At 40.4% G+C, this 22265-nt stretch overlaps 2 protein-coding genes across 3 annotated transcripts in view; one reads left to right on the forward strand and one right to left on the reverse strand.

Annotated features, from left to right (window-relative positions):
- ADGRE1 (adhesion G protein-coupled receptor E1) overlaps window positions 1-5151 on the forward strand; it is a 46145-nt gene extending 40994 nt beyond the window's left edge. Inside the window, exons 18-20 of one of the 2 annotated variants that reach the window (XM_029217707.1) lie at window positions 1549-1717; window positions 1831-1935; window positions 4718-5151. In XM_029217707.1, the coding sequence (XP_029073540.1) occupies window positions 1549-1717; window positions 1831-1935; window positions 4718-4723 (280 nt within the window). In that variant the 3' untranslated portion in view covers window positions 4724-5151. The remainder of the gene's footprint in view (window positions 1-1548; window positions 1718-1830; window positions 1936-4717) is intronic. The other variant, XM_029217706.1, reaches the window with a different exon arrangement.
- A 5135-nt stretch (window positions 5152-10286) lies between these two features.
- On the reverse strand, window positions 10287-13838 carry MBD3L3 (methyl-CpG binding domain protein 3 like 3). The gene is made up of 2 exons (XM_029216865.1): window positions 13794-13838; window positions 10287-10871 (listed from the first exon to the last, which is right to left on the reverse strand). The coding sequence occupies exons 1-2, from the start codon at window positions 13836-13838 to the stop codon at window positions 10287-10289; spliced, it is 630 nt and encodes a 209-aa protein (XP_029072698.1).
- Window positions 13839-22265: the final 8427 nt, after the last annotated feature.

A 22265-nucleotide genomic window follows, 5' to 3' on the forward strand; every position in this document is an offset into this window, starting at 1 on the left:
TGAGAGTCCGCCTGCCGATGCAGGGGACACGGGTTCGTGCCCCGGTCTGTGCTCCGCAACGGGAGAGGCCACAACAGTGAGAGGCCCGTGTACCGCAAAAAAAAAAAAAAAAAAAAAAAGTTTTTATAATCTACTCTTTATCTCTATAGATTTGTCTATTCTGGACATTTCTTATCAATTGAATCATACACTATGTGGCCTTTTGTGTCTGGCTTCTCTCACTGAGCAGCACGTTTTCAACGTTCATCCACATTGTAGCGAGCGTCAGTGCTTCATTACTTTTTATGACTGAATAATATTCCAGTATATGGATGGACCACATTGTGTGCATCCATTCATCTGTTGGTGGACATTTGGGTTGTTTTAGTTGCGGGATAAGTAAATAGGGAACGGCTCCTTGATAGGTACATAATTTACTTTTGGGGTGATAAAAATGTTTTGGAGCTGGATGGTGATGATGTTTGTACATTGTGCTCAATGCCACTGAGTTGCACACTTTCAGTGGCCAAAATGGTTAATCTTATGGTATGTGAGTTTTGCCTCCAATAAAAAGGAAAGCTTCATAGTATTTCATATGATGGCTTCACGGTTCACTTGATGTGTCCCAAATTCTTGGACAGGTAGGTCCTTCTAGCCTTTAAAAATTTTTTTATTGAAGTATGGTTGATTTACAATGTTGTGTTAATTTCTGCTGTACAGCAAAGTGACTTAGCTTTACATATATATTCTTTTTTCATATTCTTTTACATTGTGGTTTATCACAGGGTATTGAATATAGTTCCCTGTGCTATACAGTAGGACCTTGTTGTTTATCCATTCTATATATAATAGTTTGCATCTGCTAATCCCAAACCCCAAATCCATCCCTCCCCCTCCCCCTGCTTTGGCAACCACATGTCTGTTCTCTATGTCTGTGACTCTGTTTCTGTTTTGTAGATAAGTTCATCTGTGTGGTATTTTAGATTCCACATGTAAGTGATATCATATGGTATTTGTCTTTCTCTTTCTGACTTACATACTTTATCATACTTAGTATGATAAAAATGGCATTATTTCATTCTTTTTAATGGTTGAGTAAATATTCCTTTGTGTGTGTATATATATATATACATAGAAATGTACACATATATACACACATATATACAACATATATGTGAGATATATATGTATATATATATATATATATATATATATATATACACACACAAACCACATCTTCTTTACCTGTTGATGGACATTTAGGTTGTTTCCATGTCTTGTCTATTGTAAATAGTGCCTTCTAGCCTTTTATTACTACAGACAATATTGCATTAAATACATGTGTCCACACATCTTTGTGTCCACGTGTATCTGTAGGCCAATTGCCTTTTCAATGTCTGTAGGACTTGATTTTCCTACCTCTAGGCTTGGAGCCTCTGTTCCACATTTATTCTCACCCAGGTGACGGGTCACATGGTGGCAGCCTCAGGCTAAACCTGGGAGAGTGGTGGCCCATGAGGACAACAGCCACCTCCTAGAACCTTATCCTCTGCAAATCTTCCCCTCCAGGTTACTGACATTCAAAGCCTTTGCTCAGATCTTCATCTTGGGGTGTTCCTGGGTGTTGGGCATTTTCCAGATTGGACCCATGGCCAATATCATGGCTTACTTGTTCACCATCATCAACAGCCTGCAAGGAGCCTTCATCTTCCTCATTCATTGTCTGCTCAACCGCCAGGTAGGTAGCTGCCGCCTTCCCAGTCCCCTTCCTTCCAGGGCTCATGCCTCTGCCCACACATGGCCCTGCATCTAAGAGTGATTCAACTCCCCGTGATGTGTCTCCACCTTCAGGTACGGGAAGAATACAGAAGATGCATGACCAGGAAGACCAAACCCAGCTCCCAGTCCGACACCTCAAGGATCGCACTGTCATCCGTTCCCTCCACTTCCAAAACGGTGAGAGTCTGCATGTTGTACGCAGGTTCTGGTCAGACAGAATGTCTGCTTCTTAGCAATACTAGACAGCACTGTATGTTGAGTACCTACTGTGAGCTAAACACGTACACGGGTATTAACTCATTTGATAAAGTTTGGGGTTTAAGGGTGGGGGTTTGGGAGCCAGACTGCCTGGGTTTAAATGCCAGCTCTGCTCCTCAGTAGCTATGCAAACTAAAAGAGACAAAGTCGTGACTCACAGATATAAAATAAGCACCTGTCAAGGATTTTATTCTGCTCATTAATCAGTGAGGGAAGCAGCAGGTGTTATAACTGGTTCACAAGAGAACGCAAAGAACAGACGTGTATGTGTATTACATCATACATATAATGTGTACAATGTATATAATGTACACATAATACATAGCACACATATAATGTACACAGTGTTCACAATGTATACCTAATACATAATATTACTACTTTATATATATGTATGTTCTTTGTGTTCTCTTTTGAACCAATTATAACATCTGCCTGGTTTCCTCATTGATAATTATATGTAATATATAGAACATATAATTATACATATAATTGTAAATATACAGACATTATATATAATTATTCACATTACAATATATAAATTTTATATTATATAATATATATATTATATATAAATTTCATATATAATATCTATAAATTATACATAATTATACACAATTGTATTTTATACATAATTATAAATATAAAGGCATTATATATAATTATTAATATTATATAATATAATCATACATATAATTATAAATATACAGACATATATAATTATTAGTATCATATAATATATTTAAAATTCATATATGTGTATTACTTATGTATTAATATATGTGAATTAAATACATATATAATCTCAATAATATTGAAATGAGAGTGCAAGTAAAGGAAAAACAGATTTTTCCATGAAATTATTTTCCATCACTGTCAGTTATTTAAAATTTACAGAATTGTAAAATAGCTCCACCATAGATCAGATAATACCCAAAGGGGTATCCTCTAACAATGCATCATTTTTGTTCGAAGCGCACGTTTTCCTCTACACAATGGATCTCATCCAATCTTATGGCTACAAACACCATCTATTAGCAATGACCCCCAAATTATAAATAATGTGCAGTTTAGCCCCCTCTCCTGAATTCTAGACTCATATAACCTGCCACCTTCCAAATGCCCCCACTTAGATGTCTGATAGATGTCGCAGATGTAACACGTTCCAAATGAGCTTCTGATTCCCCTACCTCTCATTTCCACATAGGGTCCTCTATTTTTCTATTGCTCGGGAGTGAAGGTGTGAAGTTAACCTTGACTCTGCTTTTCTTCTCACTCTCTTCCGTCTCTGATTCATCAGCAAATCCTGATGACTTTTTCTCAAAATGGATCCAGAGTCTGATCGCTTCTCTTTCCCTTCATTCCTTCCACTGTGGTCCAAGTGCAAGTCTCTAGCCAGGATGATGGAAATAGCCACAAAAGCGTTCTTCTGCTGCCTCTCTTACCTTTTCCCTGCCCTACCTTTGGTCTATTCTCCCTACAGCAGCCAGAGGGCACTCGTGAACCCCTGAGTCAGGTCACATTCCTTCTCTGCCTACAACACTCCATGGCTCCCACCTTAGAGTAAAAGCCAAAGTCCTCCTGGTGGCCCACAAGGCCTTGTCTAATCTGACTCTCTTTTCCTTTTTGACCTTGTCTTCTATTAATTGACCTCTCGCTTCACTCTGCTCCACCCTCACTGGCCTGCTCAAGATTCTTCAAACATGGCAGGCTCATTTCCTCCTTAGGAACCTTGAACTGAATGCTCTTGAATGCCTTGAATGTTTTTGTCCTGATACCTGCATGGACAACTCCCTCACTTCCCTCACGTCCTTCAAATCTTTGTTCCAGTCATTTCTTATCAATGAAATTTCCTCTGACAACTGTATTTTGTGCAGCCTCCTATTCCCCTACCCTGGTGTTCATGCTTCCTCCACGCACCTTGCCTTGATTTTCTTTTCCATGCTTTCCACTTTCTAACACTGTAATTTCCTTATTCATCTCATTTAATTTTTATGGTCTTCCATCCCCCACTAGAAGGTCTTATTTTTTTTCACTGATGTATTCCAAGCACAAGTAACTAAGATCCAGTGGCTTAAATAAATATGAAATTCTTTTTCTTGCAAGAATAGAAGTCCAGAGTTAGGTGTTGCTGGTATTGGTTCTGTTGCTTAGTGGTATTGTTAAGGATCTAAGCTCTCCCTAGATTTCCTTTCCACTGACAGCATGTTGACTTTTCATCAATTATTTTCATGGTTGCAAGATGGCTGCCATAGCTCCAGACATTGTGACCACGTTCAAGGCAGGAAGGAGAGGGATGGGGCAGAGTGGTAAACTCTCCTTTCAACCTTCTCCCTTTAACAGGAAACAAAAGCTTTTCCAGAAGCCCCTTAGCAGATTTCCCTTTCACCTAATTGGTCACAACTGCATCACATGACTACTCATAGTTACAAAGGAATTTGAAAAAACAAGTATTCTGCTTTCTAGCTTCTAGAATGGGAATATCAATAGTAAAGAGGTTGAGAATAGCTTTTGAGTCTGCCAACAGTGCCTGCCACACTAGGCGTAATCACTGTTAACATTTAAATGTTTATCCTTCTAGTTTTTATTGTCATATTTATCTCTGTCTGTATTTATAAGACCCATGCCCACATAGATCTGATCCCTGGACCCACATTTGTACTAATCCTGCCACTGTTTCTGATTCTAATTTCTCTCACAGGGTTAAAGTCCTTTCTTGCTTTCAAATACACTACGAAACAACATTTCAGGAAAGCAGGTGCCTGCAGGAGCCTTCGCTGAAATCTTTTCTTCTCGGCTTAATATGGAAATGCAGGATCTTGCCAGCCCCAGAACTCTCTGGGAAATTCGGATCATGGACGGATATGCGGGATGGTCTTCCCATGGCTTCACGCCCTGCTGAGAAACAAGAGTTCCTGTTCCAGCTTACCATTTTATCTTCTGTGTTCTGCAACTCTTTGACTTTCCAGAGTTTTGCGGAGATAACAGATCGCAGTGCAATGGCGGGACCAAGAACTTCTGGCTACCATTTTGTTTTGTCCTAAGTCCATTGATGTGTGGCTTCAAGAGTGCCTCTCCAGTATCTATCACATGCTTGACACAGAGAGTAGCCCTCAATAAATGATGTGTCTTCTGACTGACTGCCTTACCTTTCAACAAAGAACCCTCCTGCTTTTATAGAAATGGTCAGTAAAATTGTAAGGAGAGCCTCAGGGGATAAATAAAGCACACACACTTATAGGCAGAAACACTTAAAAGAGTTATGTTGGTAAGTAGGAGCAGTCAAAGGGAATTAAGAGGTACAAACTTCTAGATGTAAAATAAATAAGTGACAAAAATGTAAGGTTCAGCAGAGTGAATATAGTCAATATTTTATGATAACTTTATATGGAGTATAATCTATAAAAATATCAAATTACCATGCTGTACACCTGAAAGTAACATAATACTGTAAGTCAACTATACTTCAATTGAAAAAAAGAGAAGGAAGTGAAAATTCAACATGTAGATCTCCCCTCTGTGGCCACTTTAATAGCTCCCTAATCAAAGTGTAGTCTGTGGACCAGAAGAATCAGCCTCACCTTGTTAGAAAAGTAGGACATCAGGTGCCACCCCAGATCTGCTGAACCAGAGCCTGCATTTTTTTTTTACTTTTTATTTTGTTTTATTTATGTACTTTTTGGCTGCGTTGGGTCTTCATTGCTGTGCACAGCCTTTCTCTTGTTGCGGTGAGTGGGGGCTACTTTTTGTTGTGGTGCACAGGCTTCTCTTTGCGGTGGCTTCTCTTGTTGTGGAGCATGGGCTCTAGGCATGCGGGCTTCAGTAGTTGCAGCACATGGACTCAGTAGTTGCAGCACGTGGGCTCTAGGGCACGTGGGCTTCAGTAGTTGTGGCGTGTGGGCTCAGTAGTTGTGGTTCGCGGGCTTTAGAGCACAGACAGCCTGCATTTTAATGAGATCCCCAGGGGATTTGTGTTGTACTCATGAATGTTCTAGAATATTCTAGAATATTCTTCTGTTTTCCATGCTGATAGCTCAGCTTGTCTTTAAAGCCAGAAAGGAAACATTTATTTTGGGACTTTACACCTGCCATTCCCTCTTCCTATGACATTTTTCCTCAAAATCTGATTCATTGTTATCCTCTCTTTGAGTCTCAGCTTAGTCATCCCTTCCACTAGGAAATATTCTTTGAATCTCTCTTTTTTAAAAAAGTGAAGTATAGTTGATTTACCATATTGTATTATTCTTTGAATCTCTTGAAGTAGGATTAGATATCATCTCTGTGTGTCTCCTAAGGCTTTGTTGAGCTGAAACAAATAGACTGCCAGATATTTCTCCAGCAAAAATGGGTTTATTTGGTATCAGTGGAGAATTGCAATTCAGGGTCTGCAATATGCAACGCGTGGTGAGCCACATGCAAGTTCCTGTACAGCAAGGGAAAGAGAACTCTTTTAAAGAGAGGAAAAGGAAGTTAAGAGGGCTATAGTAAACAAACAGTCCAAGGCTTTTATTGGCTGAGTCCTTGCCAGGAAAGAAGAGAAGTCTTTCTTTTTCTTGGGCTCTGCTATCAACACAGGACTTGAGAACTCCCTTTTAAACCTCCCAAATCTATTTACTTTAGCTTTCTGTTTATTAATTCTTTTTGTACAACTTCATGCTTTCTAGCCCTGTATTATAATTTCCCTTTTTTTGGGGGGGGTGTCTCCAACAAACTCTGAACTCCATCTGTACAGAGAAGTGTATTTAGTAGGTTCTCCATAAATACGTTGAATGAATGAGGGAATGAATGAATTCTCTCTTTTTTAAGCTGAGACCCAGAGAGCTTAAGTACCTTTCTCAGCATTACACAGCTGTAGGTGGCTGAGCTGGGCTTTGAGCTCTTGATAACAGAGCTCCTCTTCCAGATCCCTGGCCCCTTGCCTTCTCTTCCTTTGACCTCAGGAATTCTTGGGGACACAGAGAAGAGACTAAATATTTACTTTGAATCAACTTACCACTTAGGATTCAATTGGCTCAGTAATAATCATGTGTTGGAAAATTTGATAGCAACATTAAACTTGGTTGTCAGAGGCTTGGTTTTTGTCATTTGTGGCAGCCACAACTTGGGAGGGGGTTGACACATGTTTACAAACAAGGGTTCATTTATGATGGGTGGGTCTTCAATGCTTGGCTTATCCAGAGTGTTCAGTACAGCGGTGACAGTTCTAAGGGATATTGAAATGAGATTGCACAGCTCTTACATTTAGCCAATATAGGTAGATTGATTGCATCAGTGGCCTCAAGACGGGTCTCCATGTCTCCACACCCCTTCCCTGCAACTTTGTAACTCCTTCCCACTCTGACTCAGACTTGGCTTTGAGACTTGCTTTGGCCAAAGGAATATTAGCAAGTGTGACTCAGAGGTTTCAAAAGTGAGTGTGCCATCCTTTTTTCCCTTTACATGGTTAATCTTGCTTGATTTGGCATACCTGCCTCTGCCATGAGAATATGCCCAGGATAAACTGCTGGACATATGTGAGAAACATATGGAAGAGAGTTTAGTAATCCTATTATACCAGCTGAGGTTTTCCATAGTCAGCCACCTAGCCAACTTGTAGCTGACTGTGGTCATATGAGTGAGCCCAGCCAAGATCAGCACACTGCCCCAGCCAACCCACAGACTCAGCAGCAACAATCAAGCCTCATTTTTTTCAGACACTTAGTTTCATGGGTGGTTTGCTATGAAACATTACTTGTGACAATTGCCCCATCTGACACAGTAGCCAATGGGTTGTCAACATTTTGCATTTGATTACAACAACTTGAAATAGACAAAGAGAAAGGTTGGATCTCCATTTCCTCTTAGTTATTAGGACCTATAAATCTATAATGGTTGAATTAAAGTTCTTTCTGAAGAAGATCTGTGCAAGGCTTTATCTGTTTCTGCAACAGTGTTACATGTTGTTCTAAAATACAGTCACCTTCAGGAATCCTATATTTCTAAAGTAAGTGGGTAAAGTTGTGATCTCCACAATAGGATTTTTTCTTACTATAAACATCAAGCTTGGTGTATTTCTTCACCCCCATGTCTCATATGCCTCCACTAGAGGGAGAAAAGACACAGGATAAAACCTGCATAGTTCTTAAATCCCATAAAGTGCAATAACATTGTCTTCTTCCAATCCAAATAATTTATGGCGTCCTTCCACCGCAAAATACAAATCCATCCAGTCAAGTAATATTTATTGACCACTGACAATGTGCCTTCCCATCCCTGATCATTAAAGTAGTTGAAAAAAATTGAAAAGTTGAAATGTAAGGATATTAGGATGTAAAATATTATTTTAAATTTAAATATTTTATTTATAACAACCAGAATTTATGAAAATTTTACTTTCTTTGTTTTACTAGAAGCCAACTCATCAATAATATTTTCAAAATCAAGTTCTAGGGAAAAAAATGAACCTTTAAAAAGTACATTTAAAAAAGTATGTAAAAATGTTTGCAAATGAAGCAACTGACAAAGGATTAATCTCCAAAATTTACAAGCAGCTCATGCAGCTTAATATCAAAAAACCAAACAATCCAATCCAAAAATGGGCAGAAGACCTAAATAGACATTTCTCCAAAGAATATATACAGATTGCCAAAAAACACATGAAAGAATGCTCAACATCATTAATCATTAGAGAAATGCAAATCAAAACTGCAATGAGATATCATCTCACGCTGGTCAGAATGGCCATCATCAAAAAATCTAGAAAGAATAAATGCTGGAGAAGGTGTGGAGAAAAGGGAACCCTTTGCACTGTTGGTGGGAATGTAAATTGATACAGCCACTATGGAGAACAGTATGGAGGTTCCTTAAAAAACTACAAATAGAACTACCATATGACCCAGCAATCCCACTACTGGGCATATACCCTGAGAAAACCATAATTCAAAAAGCGTCATGGGGTTTCCCTGGTGGCGCAGTGGTTGAGAGTCCGCCTGCCGATGCAGGGGACACGGGTTCGTACCCCGGTCCGGGAAGATCCCACATGCCGCGGAGCGGCTGGGCCCGTGAGCCATGGCCGCTGAGCCTGCGCGTCCGAAGCCTGTGCTCCGCAACGGGAGAGGCCACGACAGTGAGAGGCCCGCGTACCGCAAAAAAAAAAAAAAAGGCGTCATGTACCAAAATGTTCATTGCAGCTCTATTTACAACAGCCAGGACATGGAAGCAACCTAAGTGTCCATCGACAGATGAATGGATAAAGAAGATGTGGCACATATATACAATGGAATATTACTCAGCCATAAAAAGAAACGAAATTGAGTTATTTGTAGTGAGGTGGATGGACCTAGAGTCTGTCATACAGAGTGAAGTAAGTCAGAAAGAGAAAAACAAATACCATATGCTAACACATATATATATAGAATCTAAAACAAACAAACAAAAAATTGTTCATGAAGAACCTAGGGGCAAGACAGGAATAAAGACACAGACCTAGTAGAGAATGGACTTGAGGATATGGGGAAGGGGAAGGGGAAGCTGGGACAAAGTGAGAGAGTGGCATGGATATATATACACTACCAAACGTAAAATAGATAGCTAGTGGGAAGCAGCCGCATAGCACAGGGAGATCAGCTCGGTGCTTTGTGTCCACCTAGAGGGGTGGGATAGGGAGGGTGGGAGGGAGATGCAACAGGAAGGGGATATGGGGATATATGTATGCGTATGACTGATTCACTTTGTTGTACAGCAGAAACTAACACACCATTGTAAAGCAATTATACTCCAATAGAGATGTTAAAAAAAAATCATGTCTGATTTAGCATTTGACACAATGACAAAAAAAAGATGTTAAAATGAGAAGTAAAAAGCAAGCTTAATAAAATTTTATAGCATTAATAATAAAAAATAATCTCTACAGCAGGTATCATTTTTTGCCTAAGTGTAAGCAATGTAAGAAAATATTATAACAAAATACATTAAATAATCCCCCCAGACTACATTACCTCTGTAGAATTCAATAGTGAAATCCTGACAGAGATTGAAGTGTACAAAGGTAAGGAAAAATCATTTTTCTTGTCACATGAAACCCAATCTCTCACTCACAAAAACGTTTACTCTTATCGTTTTTGTCTAACAAGAGTTTAATAGAGTACAATGTTAATCTAACAAAGCATCTCAGTCCAGAAACATAGTTGACACTTAAAGAGGCAAGTAGAATGGAGGGCTGTCCTTCAGTGAACCACTTCCCAGGGGCCGCAGCACTCGGCTTCTTCAGCACAGTCTTGTCCATTTTTCATCTAGTTCTCAGGGCTCCTGGTTCTCTCTGTCTCCCTGGCAAGCCTGGCTGCCCTCAAGGCCATACCCAGTCTCTCCCTTGCTCTTTTCACTTTCTGAGCCTGTCGGCGAATATCTGCATATGTTACTCGTTGCCTGCAGAGGGTCTGTGGGAGGAAGAGATCCAATCCTGGGATCATCTCTGCCCCGTCTGAACACTGGGCAGTGATGGCTTCAGGGCTGGTGTGCAGAGACCCGGCACCAGCACGGCCCAGGGATTCACCTGCACCACGCAGGGCAATTACTCCGAAAATAATTGTGCTGTCCAACGTGCTGAAAGGTTCTCCTTCAGGGCTGTAGACCTGGAGTCCCTGCAGTCTCCTGAATGCACAGGCTTGCTGGGGCTTCTCCAAGGTCCCCTCGCATCGACGGCGCCTGACTGCATTGTCAGGATGAGAAGTTATCTTTGTGACTTGGCTCTTGAAAATGCAGCTGGTCAGCCTCATAGGAAGTGCAGTTCCGTCACGATGTCTCTGTCTGGCCTTGGCTAAATGGTCTTGTCTTTTCTTCTCCAACGTCTCAGGCATCATATTTCTTTTGAGCTTCCCCTGTGAAAACAAAACGAAATGTAACATTTGAATAAAGTGGGGGAGGAAAACCACTGCCAGTCATGGAGAATGTCCTCAGCTCGTTTGGATAACCACTCTCCTGTCTCCCTAGAGAAATGAATCTCAATTTACTCTGCGTCACAGTCTTTCAGAGGGTTGTTAGAACTCAGATTTCCGGATCTCAATGCAAGTCAGTCTGGGGTGGGGACAAGAAATTGCGTTTCTAGGTGATTCCAACTGACGCTGCTGCTTCTAGTACCGGCACCACACATTGAGAACTGAAGTCTGGGACATCAAACAGATAGGAGTCAAGGACAGAAAGCTCCAGGTCATTGCCCAGTACCAATTCCAGACTTTCCCCTCCTCCATCCTCCTTTGAGGATGTTTTCCTCTTACCACCCCTGTCACTGTCAACTCCGCACATGCTGGTACCCCCTAATCCAACATTATCTGGACAAAGAGATCACAGGTTTCTTTGAATACCAAGACATTAAACTTTTTGATATCTCTTTTTTACTTTGCTTTAAGACATGCAATCACCTAGTTTTCTTAGTTCTTTAGTGCCTCATCTTCAGTGAGATCATGTACCTCTCAACACTCCGATACTTTTCTTTCAAACCCAAGTCCCATCTTCACTCAAATATTCTCCTGCTCATAACATAACTTAGAAAGGCCACATTCTCATCATAAAGTTCCTTTTTTCCACTGTAAATAACATTTTTTTTTTCGGTACGCGGGCCTCTCACTGTTGTGGCCTCTCCCATTGAGGAGCACAGGCTCCGGGCGTGCAGGCTCAGCGGCCATGGCTCACAGGCCCAGCTGCTCCGCGGCATGTGGGATCCTCCCGGACCGGGGCACGAACCCGTGTCCCCTGCATCGGCAGGCGGACTCTCAACCACTGCGCCACCAGGGAAGCCCTGTAAATAACAATGTTTACTCCCTGACTCCCATCCTTCCCCTCCTCCTACCCTCTCTCTACTATCTCAACACAACAATTGATGCTTCTTAGAAGTCGGTCCTGCTTTCACATCTGTTCTACATCCAAACCTTCTTCTAGGAAATCCCATCCATTCCCCTGCCTTCAAATAGCATTAATGAACTAGAAATGCTCACAGATTCACCGATCTGGCTTCAACTCTAAGACCCAAATATCCATCTGCCTACCCACCAGATCAGTGATAATATCCATGACTCAACTCACTGTGACCAGGTCCCAAGTTGAACCAGCCAATTCCCCAAATAGTTCATCCTTATCTCAATGTCTCCACAAACTCACTTGTTGGAAGTAATATCGCATTTGCCCCTGAATGGCATTCTGGACGCCCTACCATCCCACATTCTTATACCAATTAGCCTTCCATTTGCCCTCCTGAATCTACCTGAAGATTCCCAACTTTTGAATAATTCTTGAGCACCTTTCATTTGACCTACAAAATGCCACAGAACAACCTTTCCTGTTCCCATATCAAAATTAATCTTACATTTTCTCTGTGTAAATTTTAATTTTATGTGGACTATTATCTACTTATTTGAGATTGCTTTTCTCACTAAGTTGGGTACTCAATGAAGAGAGGATAATAAGAATTTTAATGTTTCCACTGATATAGTCATTTAGTGCTTTGGCTTTCCAAGGTGCTCAGATATCTTTTTTTAAGAGAAGTTATGCAAACTCCAAAAACTACTTTCCAAATTTTTCTAATAAATGCACACAACTACAATGATAAAATGAATTAGTCTGTTTTGTGGTGGACTGCAATCAAAGATTTCAATCCTTTCTCTCTGTGATCCATTCTAAGTCTCCTCACAGTAATTTGTTTAAACTGTGAACCTAATCAGTGCACCTTTCCTTTTAAATCTCACACTTCTGTCTTCGAAGACATTTTTTTAAAGGGAAAACATAAAACTCACTTTATTCCTGTTGTCCTGACATTATAATTAATACTACCCCTTTCATTACTCAAAGTGTAATGAAATGTTTGATAGAAAAATGCTTGATAGAAAAATGTTTGATAGAAAAATGATCTGCCTATTTATAGAGCAGCTGTTATATGCCAAGTTGTGTACTAAAACACACTACTCGGAATTTAACTTAACAAAGTCATTGCCCTAGATTATTTTAATCTTGGTGAGAGAAAAGGGTTCTAGACTAAGGAATGTCTAGTAATAGCGTTAGGTATAATTAGGTGCTATGATCTACAGCAAGGCCAACACAAAGACAGAGAGGGAAGGAGCGGAATAGGGAGGAATAGAAGTGAGAAGGGAGAGTAGGAAAAAGAAATTAACTACAATGATGGATGACAAAGAAACTGGAGAGCCCTATTTGAAGCAGGGAACAGAAGTTTTTTAAAAAGAAGAAAAAAAGGGGCTTCCCTGGTGGCGCAGTGGTTGAGAGTCCGCCTGCCGATGCAGGGGACACGGGTTCGTGCCCCGGTCCGGGAAGATCCCACATGCCGCGGAGCGGCTGGGTCCGTGAGCCATGGCCGCTGGGCCTGCGCGTCCGGAGCCTGTGCTCTGCAACGGGAGAGGCCACAACAGTGAGAAGCCCACGTACCGCAAAAAAAAAAAAAAAAGAAGAAAAAAAGACCAAACACATTGTGGGCAAATAATTGTCCATAGAGGAGAATGATTTAAACACTCTAGGGCCAAATACTACTTCCACTACCTAGTGATTTTGGTTAAAACACACACACACACACACACACACACACACACACACACACATATCATCTATTATCCAAAAAAACTTCATATACAAAAATATACACAATCTTGACTATTTCTTAAGAAACATTAATACCTGGGAAATAACTTTCAATGACATACCTTCTTGTTTTTAGAACTAAATTCTGCTAAATTAGATTTTACAGAAGAAAAAAGCATTCTAATGTACACTTTTGCCATCAGTATGGATTCCACACTCACCAGAAGAGGCTGGCTTGGAAAACTGGTCCATTCAGGTTCCCCCATCTTCCGAGAGCTGTCCTTGGACCCACCCTTGAGATGCAGACAGCCTGTGTCTTGCTGGAAAACGCAGTGACTTCTGCCTCTGATTACCCCTTTTATAGGGGAAGAGAGTGGACAACCCAATCAGGAGACAACCCAATCAGGAGACAACCCAATCGAGAGGACACACTCCATCTCAGATCAGAGGCATTGGAGAGATTCCCAAATCTCTCCACACAAACACAAGGATTGGGGGCTATTGACAATATTAGACACTATTGAATAATATGAAATACTATATGAAAAAATTTAATACATTTGTGAATGGGGGTGCTGTTTGTACTTTCTATCAAAAATTTAATGTTTCCTTTTTCACTCAGTATGGATGCCTTCTACAAAAATAGTTATGGACGTTTCTATATGCTAAAATTTCCACACAACTTATGTTTTCATAGAGAAAACTACAGATTGTATAAATGTTTATCAATAAAAGAATGCCCAAAATATTTACTAACAAGTCTGTGAAGTCTATATCACAGAATCATTGAAAAGAACTCAATATTTTGTACATTTCACCTAATTACTGGTAAATTCGAGATGGTTCCAACCATCTTATTCCTTCCCTACCCTCTGACATAAACAGTCACTTTACTGTCTTTATTTCACTATAATTTAATTCTTTTATTTTTACATTTTCTCTCTATAAACTAGTTTTTTTCGCATACCGAAAAAAAAATGGTGCTCTGTTGATCTATATCTTATTTATGTTTAGACATCCCCAATTAGAATTTTCTTGCTTATTTGGCCTTTGCATTTTCTAAAATCTTTGATATTCACTCTGATTTTTAGACCATAGTGTAGCTCATTATTGTTTCCCATGTATTTTCTTTGCTTAAAGAATGTTGAGTTAATTGCATGTATGGGTTGACGTCTTTCATCCGTTTGGAACATGCTTGTGTATATTTTCATTGTGATATCAATTTCTCATCAAATTCCCTCTGCTCCCCCTTTTAATCACATCCCACTTCTCTTTTTACTCTGTCCTGAGTTTTTCAATATTGTCCACACTGTGCTTTTGTTGGGATATTTACTCTTGAACTGTCTTGCAGTTTTAATCCAGTCTTTTGCTGGAATCAACACCTTCATAATCACTTAAATGCTTAATTTCACTCTAACAAGAACAAAATATATAGCTTTCTTCTCTTTTTTTTTTTTTTTTTTTGTAGTACGCGGGCCTCTCACTGTTGTGGCCTCTCCCGTTGCGGAGCACAGGCTCCGGACGCACAGGCTCAGTGGCCATGGCTCACGGGCCCAGCCGCTCCGCGGCATGTGGGATCCTCCCAGACCGGGGCACGAACCCACGTCCCCTGCATCGGCAGGCAGACTCTCAACCACTGCGCCACCAGGGACGCCCTATAGCTTTATTTTTAAAGAAAAGAGAGAGCAGTTTCACAATGAGGGGGGAAATTATTCCTTTTGATACAATTAATCGCAAATAGATAATAAAAAATTGTAACTTCCATCACGTTAAGCTATATTCGGAGTCAAAGTTCACCAAAATTCACTAGGAAGACAGAAGGGATGGAAAATATGAGTGGGAAAAAATTTTGAGTTACATACATCTGGAGAGTCACATTATTTTTTTTGGCTGCACTGTACGGCATGTGGTATCTTAGTTCCCCAGCCAGGGACTGATCCCATGCCCCCTGCAGTGGAAGGGCAGAGTCTTAAGCACCGGACCGCCAGGAAAGTCTCTGGGTTACCCTCATCTGGTAAAGTACATCAAGACATTATATAAACATAGTAATTCTGTCATGAAACAATGCTAAAACTGCTCTAGAAAAATGAGTCAAACTCTAGAATAGACATCCATGAAAGAGGATTAAAAAATACTTTGTGTGAATCTTTCTTGCTACTGGAAATCTTATAAAATCTAGATACAGATCAAATTTAACTTTTGAACTAGATGGGCTGTAATGTTAAAATACTCTTTCAAGGCTCAGAAACAAGAAAAGGATATAACATATCTTGCACTTCATTCTGATGGGGCTACATTTTGAATGATAATATTAAATTTCTTCGGTTAAATAAAAGGGTTAAAAAACAGTTTCCTCTATTCATGTTTACTTTCCTCAATGTGTGTTCCACCAAATTTAAAATTATGTAGGCCACGTCATTCTAATTCTACTGCTGTTGGCTGGATAAAACCTTGCGGTTCATCACAGAAGTTATTTCTATACAGTGTGTTATAAATTCTGTGCGCTCTTTATAACTCTTTCCTCTCAGTAAGGTTAACTTCAACAGGGGCAGTGAGTCTCTTTAGTTTATTTCTGGATCACAGATTTTACCCCAGAGTTTGCACACAATGTGTGTGCTCTATAAAAGGGAGACCAAATAATTGTCCCTCTCAACTGGGATATATTGGGGAATGAAAAGGGCAACGTTAATAATTATGATAGGAAAACAGGGTAAGTATCTGCTGAAGACATAAATGAAAGATTAAAAGTACCCTGCTATATTTAAAATGGATAACCAAAAAGCGCTTACTGTATAGCACAGGGAACTCTGCTCAAATATTAGGTAACAACCTAAATGGGAAAAGAATTTGAAAAAGAATAGAAACATGTATATGTATAACTGAGTCACTTTGCTGTACACCTGAAACTAACACCTCATTGTTAATCAACTATACTCCAATGTAAAGATAAAAGTTTTTAAAAAAGATATTTAAGACTTTTTAAAAGTAAGGTAGCTGATCAGCTTTGCGTTTTAGATTGATGATGGTGTCTAGAATCTCATGATTGGATTACGGAGGGAAAGTTTGGAATCTTAAGCTGTAATTGCACATTTATTGCAGTGTATCACTTAAAAGATGATACCTTTGAGACCTTCAAGATGGCGGTGGAGTAAGACGCGGAGATCACCTTCCTCCCCACAGATACATCAGAAATACATCTACATGTGGAACAACTCCTATAGAACACCCACTGAACGCTGGCAGGAGACCTCAGACCTCCCAAAAGGCAAGAAACTCCCCACGTACCTGGGTAGGGCAAAAGAAAAAAGAAAAAACAGAGACAAAAGGATAGGGACGGGACCTGCACCAGTGGGAGGGAGCTGTGAAGGAGGAAAGGTTTTAACACACTAGGAAGCCCCTTTGCGGGCGGAGACGGGGAGTGAGGGAGGCAGGGGAGCTTCGGAGCCGCGGAGGAGAGCACAGCAACAGGGGTGCGGAAGGCAAAGCGGAGAGATTCCCGCACAGAGGATCAGGGCCGACCGGCACTCACCAGGCCGAGAGGCTTGCCTGCTCACCCTCCGGGGCGGGGCTGGGAACTGAGGCTCGGGCTTCCGTCGGAGCGCAGGGAGAAGACTGGGATTGGCGGCATGAACACAGCCTGAAGGGTGTTAGTGCGCCACGGCTAGACGGGAGGGAGTCCGGGGAAATGTCTGGACCTGCCGAAGAGGCAAGAGACCATTGTTTCAGGGTGCGCAAGGAGAGGGGATTCAGAGCACCGCCTAAACGAGCTCCAGAGATGGGCGCGAGCCGCGGCTAACGGCGCGGACCCCAGAGACGGGCATGAGACGCTAAGGCTGCTACTGCCGCAACCAAGAAGCCTGTGTGCGAGCACAGGTCACTCTCCACACCTCCCCTCCCGGGAGCCTGTGCAGCCCACCACTGCCAGGGTCCTGGGATCCAGGGACAACTTCCCCGGGAGAACGCACAGCGCGCCTCAGGCAGGTGCAACGTCACGCCGGCCTCTGCCGCCGCAGGCTCGCCCCGCACTCCGTGCCCCTCCCTCCCCACGGCCTGAGTGAGCCAGAGCCGCCGAATCAGCCACTACTTTAACCCCGTCCTGTCTGAGAGAAGAACAGACGCCCTCAGGCGACCTACACGCAGAGGCTGGGCCAAATCCAAAGCTGAACCCCAGGAGCTGTGCGGACAAAGAAGAGAAAGGGAAATCTCTCCCAGCAGCCTCAGGAGCAGCGGATTAAATCTCCACAGTCAACTTGATGCACCTGCATCTGTGGAATACCTGAATAGACCACGAATCATCCCAAATTGAGACAGTGGACTTCGGGAACTAGGATATATTTTTTTTCCTTTTTCTCTTTCTGTGAGTGCGTATGTGTATGCTTCTGTGTGTAATTTTGTCTGTATAGCTTTGCTTTTACCATTTGTCTTAGGGTTCTGTCTGTCCTTTGTTTTTTTTAGTATAGTTTTTAGCGCTTCTTATCATTGGTGGATTTGTTTTTTGTTTTGGTTGCTCTCTTCTTTTTTTTATTACTTAATTTTTTTAATAACTATTTTTTATTTTAATAAGTTTATTTTATTTCTTTTTTTCTCTTTCTTTCTTTCTTTTTTTCTCCATTTTCTTCTGAGCTGTGTGGCTGACAGGATCTTGGTGCTCTGACCAGGTGTCAGGCCTGTGCCTCTGAGGTGGGAGAGCCAAGTTCAGGACATTGGTCCACCAGAGACCTCCTGGCCCCACGAAATATCAAATGGTGAAAGCTTTCCCAAGCTCTCCATCTCAACGCTAAGACCCAGCTCCACTCAACGACCAGCAAGCTCCAGTGCCGGACGCCCCATGCCCAACAACTAACAAGACAGGAACACAACCCCACCCATTAGCAGAGAGGCTGCTTAAAATCATAATAAGGTCACAGACACCCCAAAACACACCACCAGATGCAGTCCGGCCCATCTGAAAGACAAGATCCAGCATCATCCACCAGAACACAGGCACTAGTCCCCTCCACCAGGAAGCCTACACAAGCCACTGAACCAACCTTAGCCACTGGGGGCAGACACCAAAAACACTGGGAACTACGAACCTGCAGCCTGCGAAAAGGAGACCCCAAACACAGTAAGTTAAGCAAAACCAGAAGACAGAGAAACACACAGGAGATGAAGGAGCAAGGTAAAATCCCACCACAACAAACAAATGAAGAGGAAATAGGCAGTCTACCTGAAAAAGAATTCAGAGTAATGACAGTAAAGATGATCCAAAATCTTGGAAATAGAATAGAGAAAATACAAGGAACGTTTTAATAAGGACTTAGAAGAACAGTAAACAAACAATGATGAACACACAATAAATGAAATTAAAAATTCTCTAGAAGGAATCAATAGCAGAATAACTGAGGCAGAAGAATGGAAAAGTGACCTGGAAGATAAAATAGTGGAAATAACTACTGCAGAGCAGAATAAAGAAAAAAGAATGAAAAGAATTGAGGACAATCTCAGAGACCTCTGGGACAACATTAAACACACCGACATTTGAATTATAGGGGTCCCAGAAGATGAAGAGAAAAAGTAAGGGACTGAGAAAATATTTGAAAAGATTATAGTTTAAAACTTCCCTAATATGGGAAAGGAAATAGTTAATAAGTCCAGGAAGCACAGAGCGTCCCATGCAGGATAAATGCAAGGAAAAACATGTCAAGACACATATTAATCAAACTATCAAAAATTAAATACAAAGAATAAATATTAAAAGCAGCAAGGGAAGAACAACAAATAACATATAGGGGAATCCCCATACGGTTAACAGCTGACCTTTCAGCAGAAACTCGACAAGCCAGAAGGGAGTGGCAGGACATATTTAAAGTGATGAAAGGGAAAAACCTACAACCAAGATTACTCTATCTAGCAAGGATCTCATTCAGATTCAACGGAGAAATTAAAACCTTTACGGACAAGCAAAAGCTAAGGGAGTTCAGCACCACCAAACCAGCTTTACAACAAACGCTAAAGGAACTTCTCTAGGCAGGAAACATAAGAGAAGGAAAAGACCTACAAAAACAAACCCAAAACAATTAAGAAAATGGTAATAGGAACATACATATTGATAATTACCTTAAATGTAAATGGATTAAATGCTCCAACCAAAACACATAGACTGGTTGAATGCATACAGAAACAAGACCCATATATGCTGCCTACAAGAGCCCACCTCAGACCTAGGGACACATACAGACTGAAAGTAAGGGGATGGAAAAAGATATTCCATGCAAATGGAAATCAAAAGAAAGCTGGAGTAGCAATTCTCATATCAGACAAAATAAACTTTAAAATAAAGACTATTACAAGAGACAAAGAAGGACACTACATAATGATCAAGGGATCAATCCAAGAAGAAGATATAACAATTACAAATATTTATGCACCCAATATAGGAGCACCTCAATACACAAGGACAATGCTAACAGCCATAAAAGGGGAAATCGACAGTAACACAGTCATAGTAGGGGACTTTTAACACCCCACTTTCACCAATGGACAAATATCCAAAATGAAAATAAGGAAACACAAGCTTTAAAAGATACATTAAACAAAATGGATTTAATTGATATTTATAGGACATTCCATCCAAAAACAACAGAATACACTTTCTTCTCACGTGCTTATGGAACATTCTCCAGGATAGATCACATCTTAGGTCACAAATCAAGCCTTGATAAATTTAAGAAAATTGAAATCGTATCAAGTATCTTTTCCGACCACAACGCTATGAGACTAAACATCAATTACAGGGAAAAAAATCTGTAAAAAATACAAACACATGGAAGCTAAACAATACACTACTTAATAACCAATACTGAAGAAATCAAAGAGGAAATCGAAAAATACCTAGAAACAAATGACAATGAAAACACGATGCCCCAAAACCTATGGGATGCAGCAAAAGCAGTTCTAACAGGGAAGTTTATACCAATACAATCCTACCTCAAGAAACAAGAAACCACTCAAATAAACAACCTAACCTTACACCTGAAGCAATTAGAGAAAGAAGAACAAAAAAACGCCAAAGTTAGCAGAAGGAAAGAAATCATAAATATCAGATCAGAAATAAATGAAAAATAAATGAAGGAAACTATAGCAAAGATCAATAAAACTAAAAGCTGGTTCTTTGAGAAGATAAACAAAATTGATAAACCATTAGACAGACTCATCAAGAAAAAAAGGGAGAAGATTCAAATAAATAGAATTAGAAATGAAAAAGGAGAAGTGACAACTGACACTGTAGAAATACAAAGGACCGTGAGAGATTGCTACAAACACCTATATGCCCATAAAATGGACAGCCTGGAAGATATGGACAAATTCTTAGACAAGTAAAACCTTCCGAGACTGAACCAGGAAGAAACAGAAACTATAAACAGATCAACACAAGCACTGAAATCGAAACTGTGATTTTAAATCTTCCAACAAACAAAAGGTCAGGACAACATGCTTGACAGGCAAATTCTATCAAACATTTAGAGAAGAGCTAACACCTATCCTTCTCAAACTCTTCCAAAATATAGCAGAGGGAGGAACACTCCCAAACTCATTCTACGAGGCCACCATCACCCTGATACCAAAACCAGACAAGGATGTCACAAAGAAAGAAAACTACAGGCCAATATCACTGATGAACATCGATGCAAAAATCCTCAACAAAATACCAGCAAACAGAATCCAACAGCACATTAAAAGGATCCTACACCATGATCAAATGGGGTTTATCCCAGGAATGCAAGGATTTTTCAGTATACACAAATCAATCAATGTGATACACCATATTCACAAATTGAACAATAAAAACCATATGATCATCTCCATAGATGCAGAAAAATCTTTCGACAAAATTCAACACCCATTCATGATAAAAACCCTCCAGAAAGTAGGTCGAGGGAACTTATCTCAACATAAAAAAGGCCATATATGACAAACCCACAGCCAACATCATTCTCAATGGTGAAAAACTGAAACCATTTCCACTAAGATCAGGAGCAAGACAAGGTTGCCCACTCTCACCACTATTATTCAACATAGTTTTGGAAGTTTTAGCCACAGCAATTAGAGAAGAAAAGGAAATAAAAGGAATCCAAATAGGAAAAGAAGAAGTAAATCTGTCACTGTTGGCAGATGACATGATACTATACATAGAGAATCCTAAAGATGCTACCAGAAAACTACTAGAGCTAATCAATGAATTTGGTAAAGTTGCAGGATACAAAATTAATGCACAGAAATCTCTTGCATTCCTATACACTAATGATGAAAACTCTGAAAGTGAAATCAAGAAAACATTCTCATTTACCATTGCAACAAAAAGAATAAAATATCTAGGAATAAACCTACCTAAGGAGACAAAAGACCTGTATGCAGAAAATCATAAGACACTGATGAAAGAAATTAAAGATGATACAAATAGATGGAGAGATATACCATGTTCTTGGATTGGAAGAATCAACATTGTGAAAATGACTCTACTACGCAAAGCAATCTACAGATTCAATGCAATCCCTATCAAACTGCCACTGGCATTTTTCACAGAACTAGAACAAAAAATTTCACAATTTCTATGGAAACACAAAAGACCCCGAATAGCCAAAGCAATCTTGAGAACGAAAAACGGTGCTGGAGGAATCGGGCTCCCTGACTTCAGACTATACTACAAAGCT

Source organism: Monodon monoceros, unplaced genomic scaffold (assembly GCF_005190385.1).
Source record: "Monodon monoceros isolate NGI ecotype Baffin Bay Population unplaced genomic scaffold, NGI_Narwhal_1 Super_Scaffold_12, whole genome shotgun sequence".
Classification (NCBI taxonomy): domain Eukaryota; kingdom Metazoa; phylum Chordata; class Mammalia; order Artiodactyla; family Monodontidae; genus Monodon; species Monodon monoceros.

Bases quoted from the DNA above. Each gene is read 5' to 3' on its own strand.
- MBD3L3 (XM_029216865.1), bottom strand. From the start codon at position 13,838: ATGGGGGAACCTGAATGGACCAGTTTTCCAAGCCAGCCTCTTCTG. The intron at 10,872-13,793 runs GTGAGTGTGGAA...TTGTTTTCACAG, and splicing joins TTCCAAGCCAGCCTCTTCTG to GGGAAGCTCAAAAGAAATAT.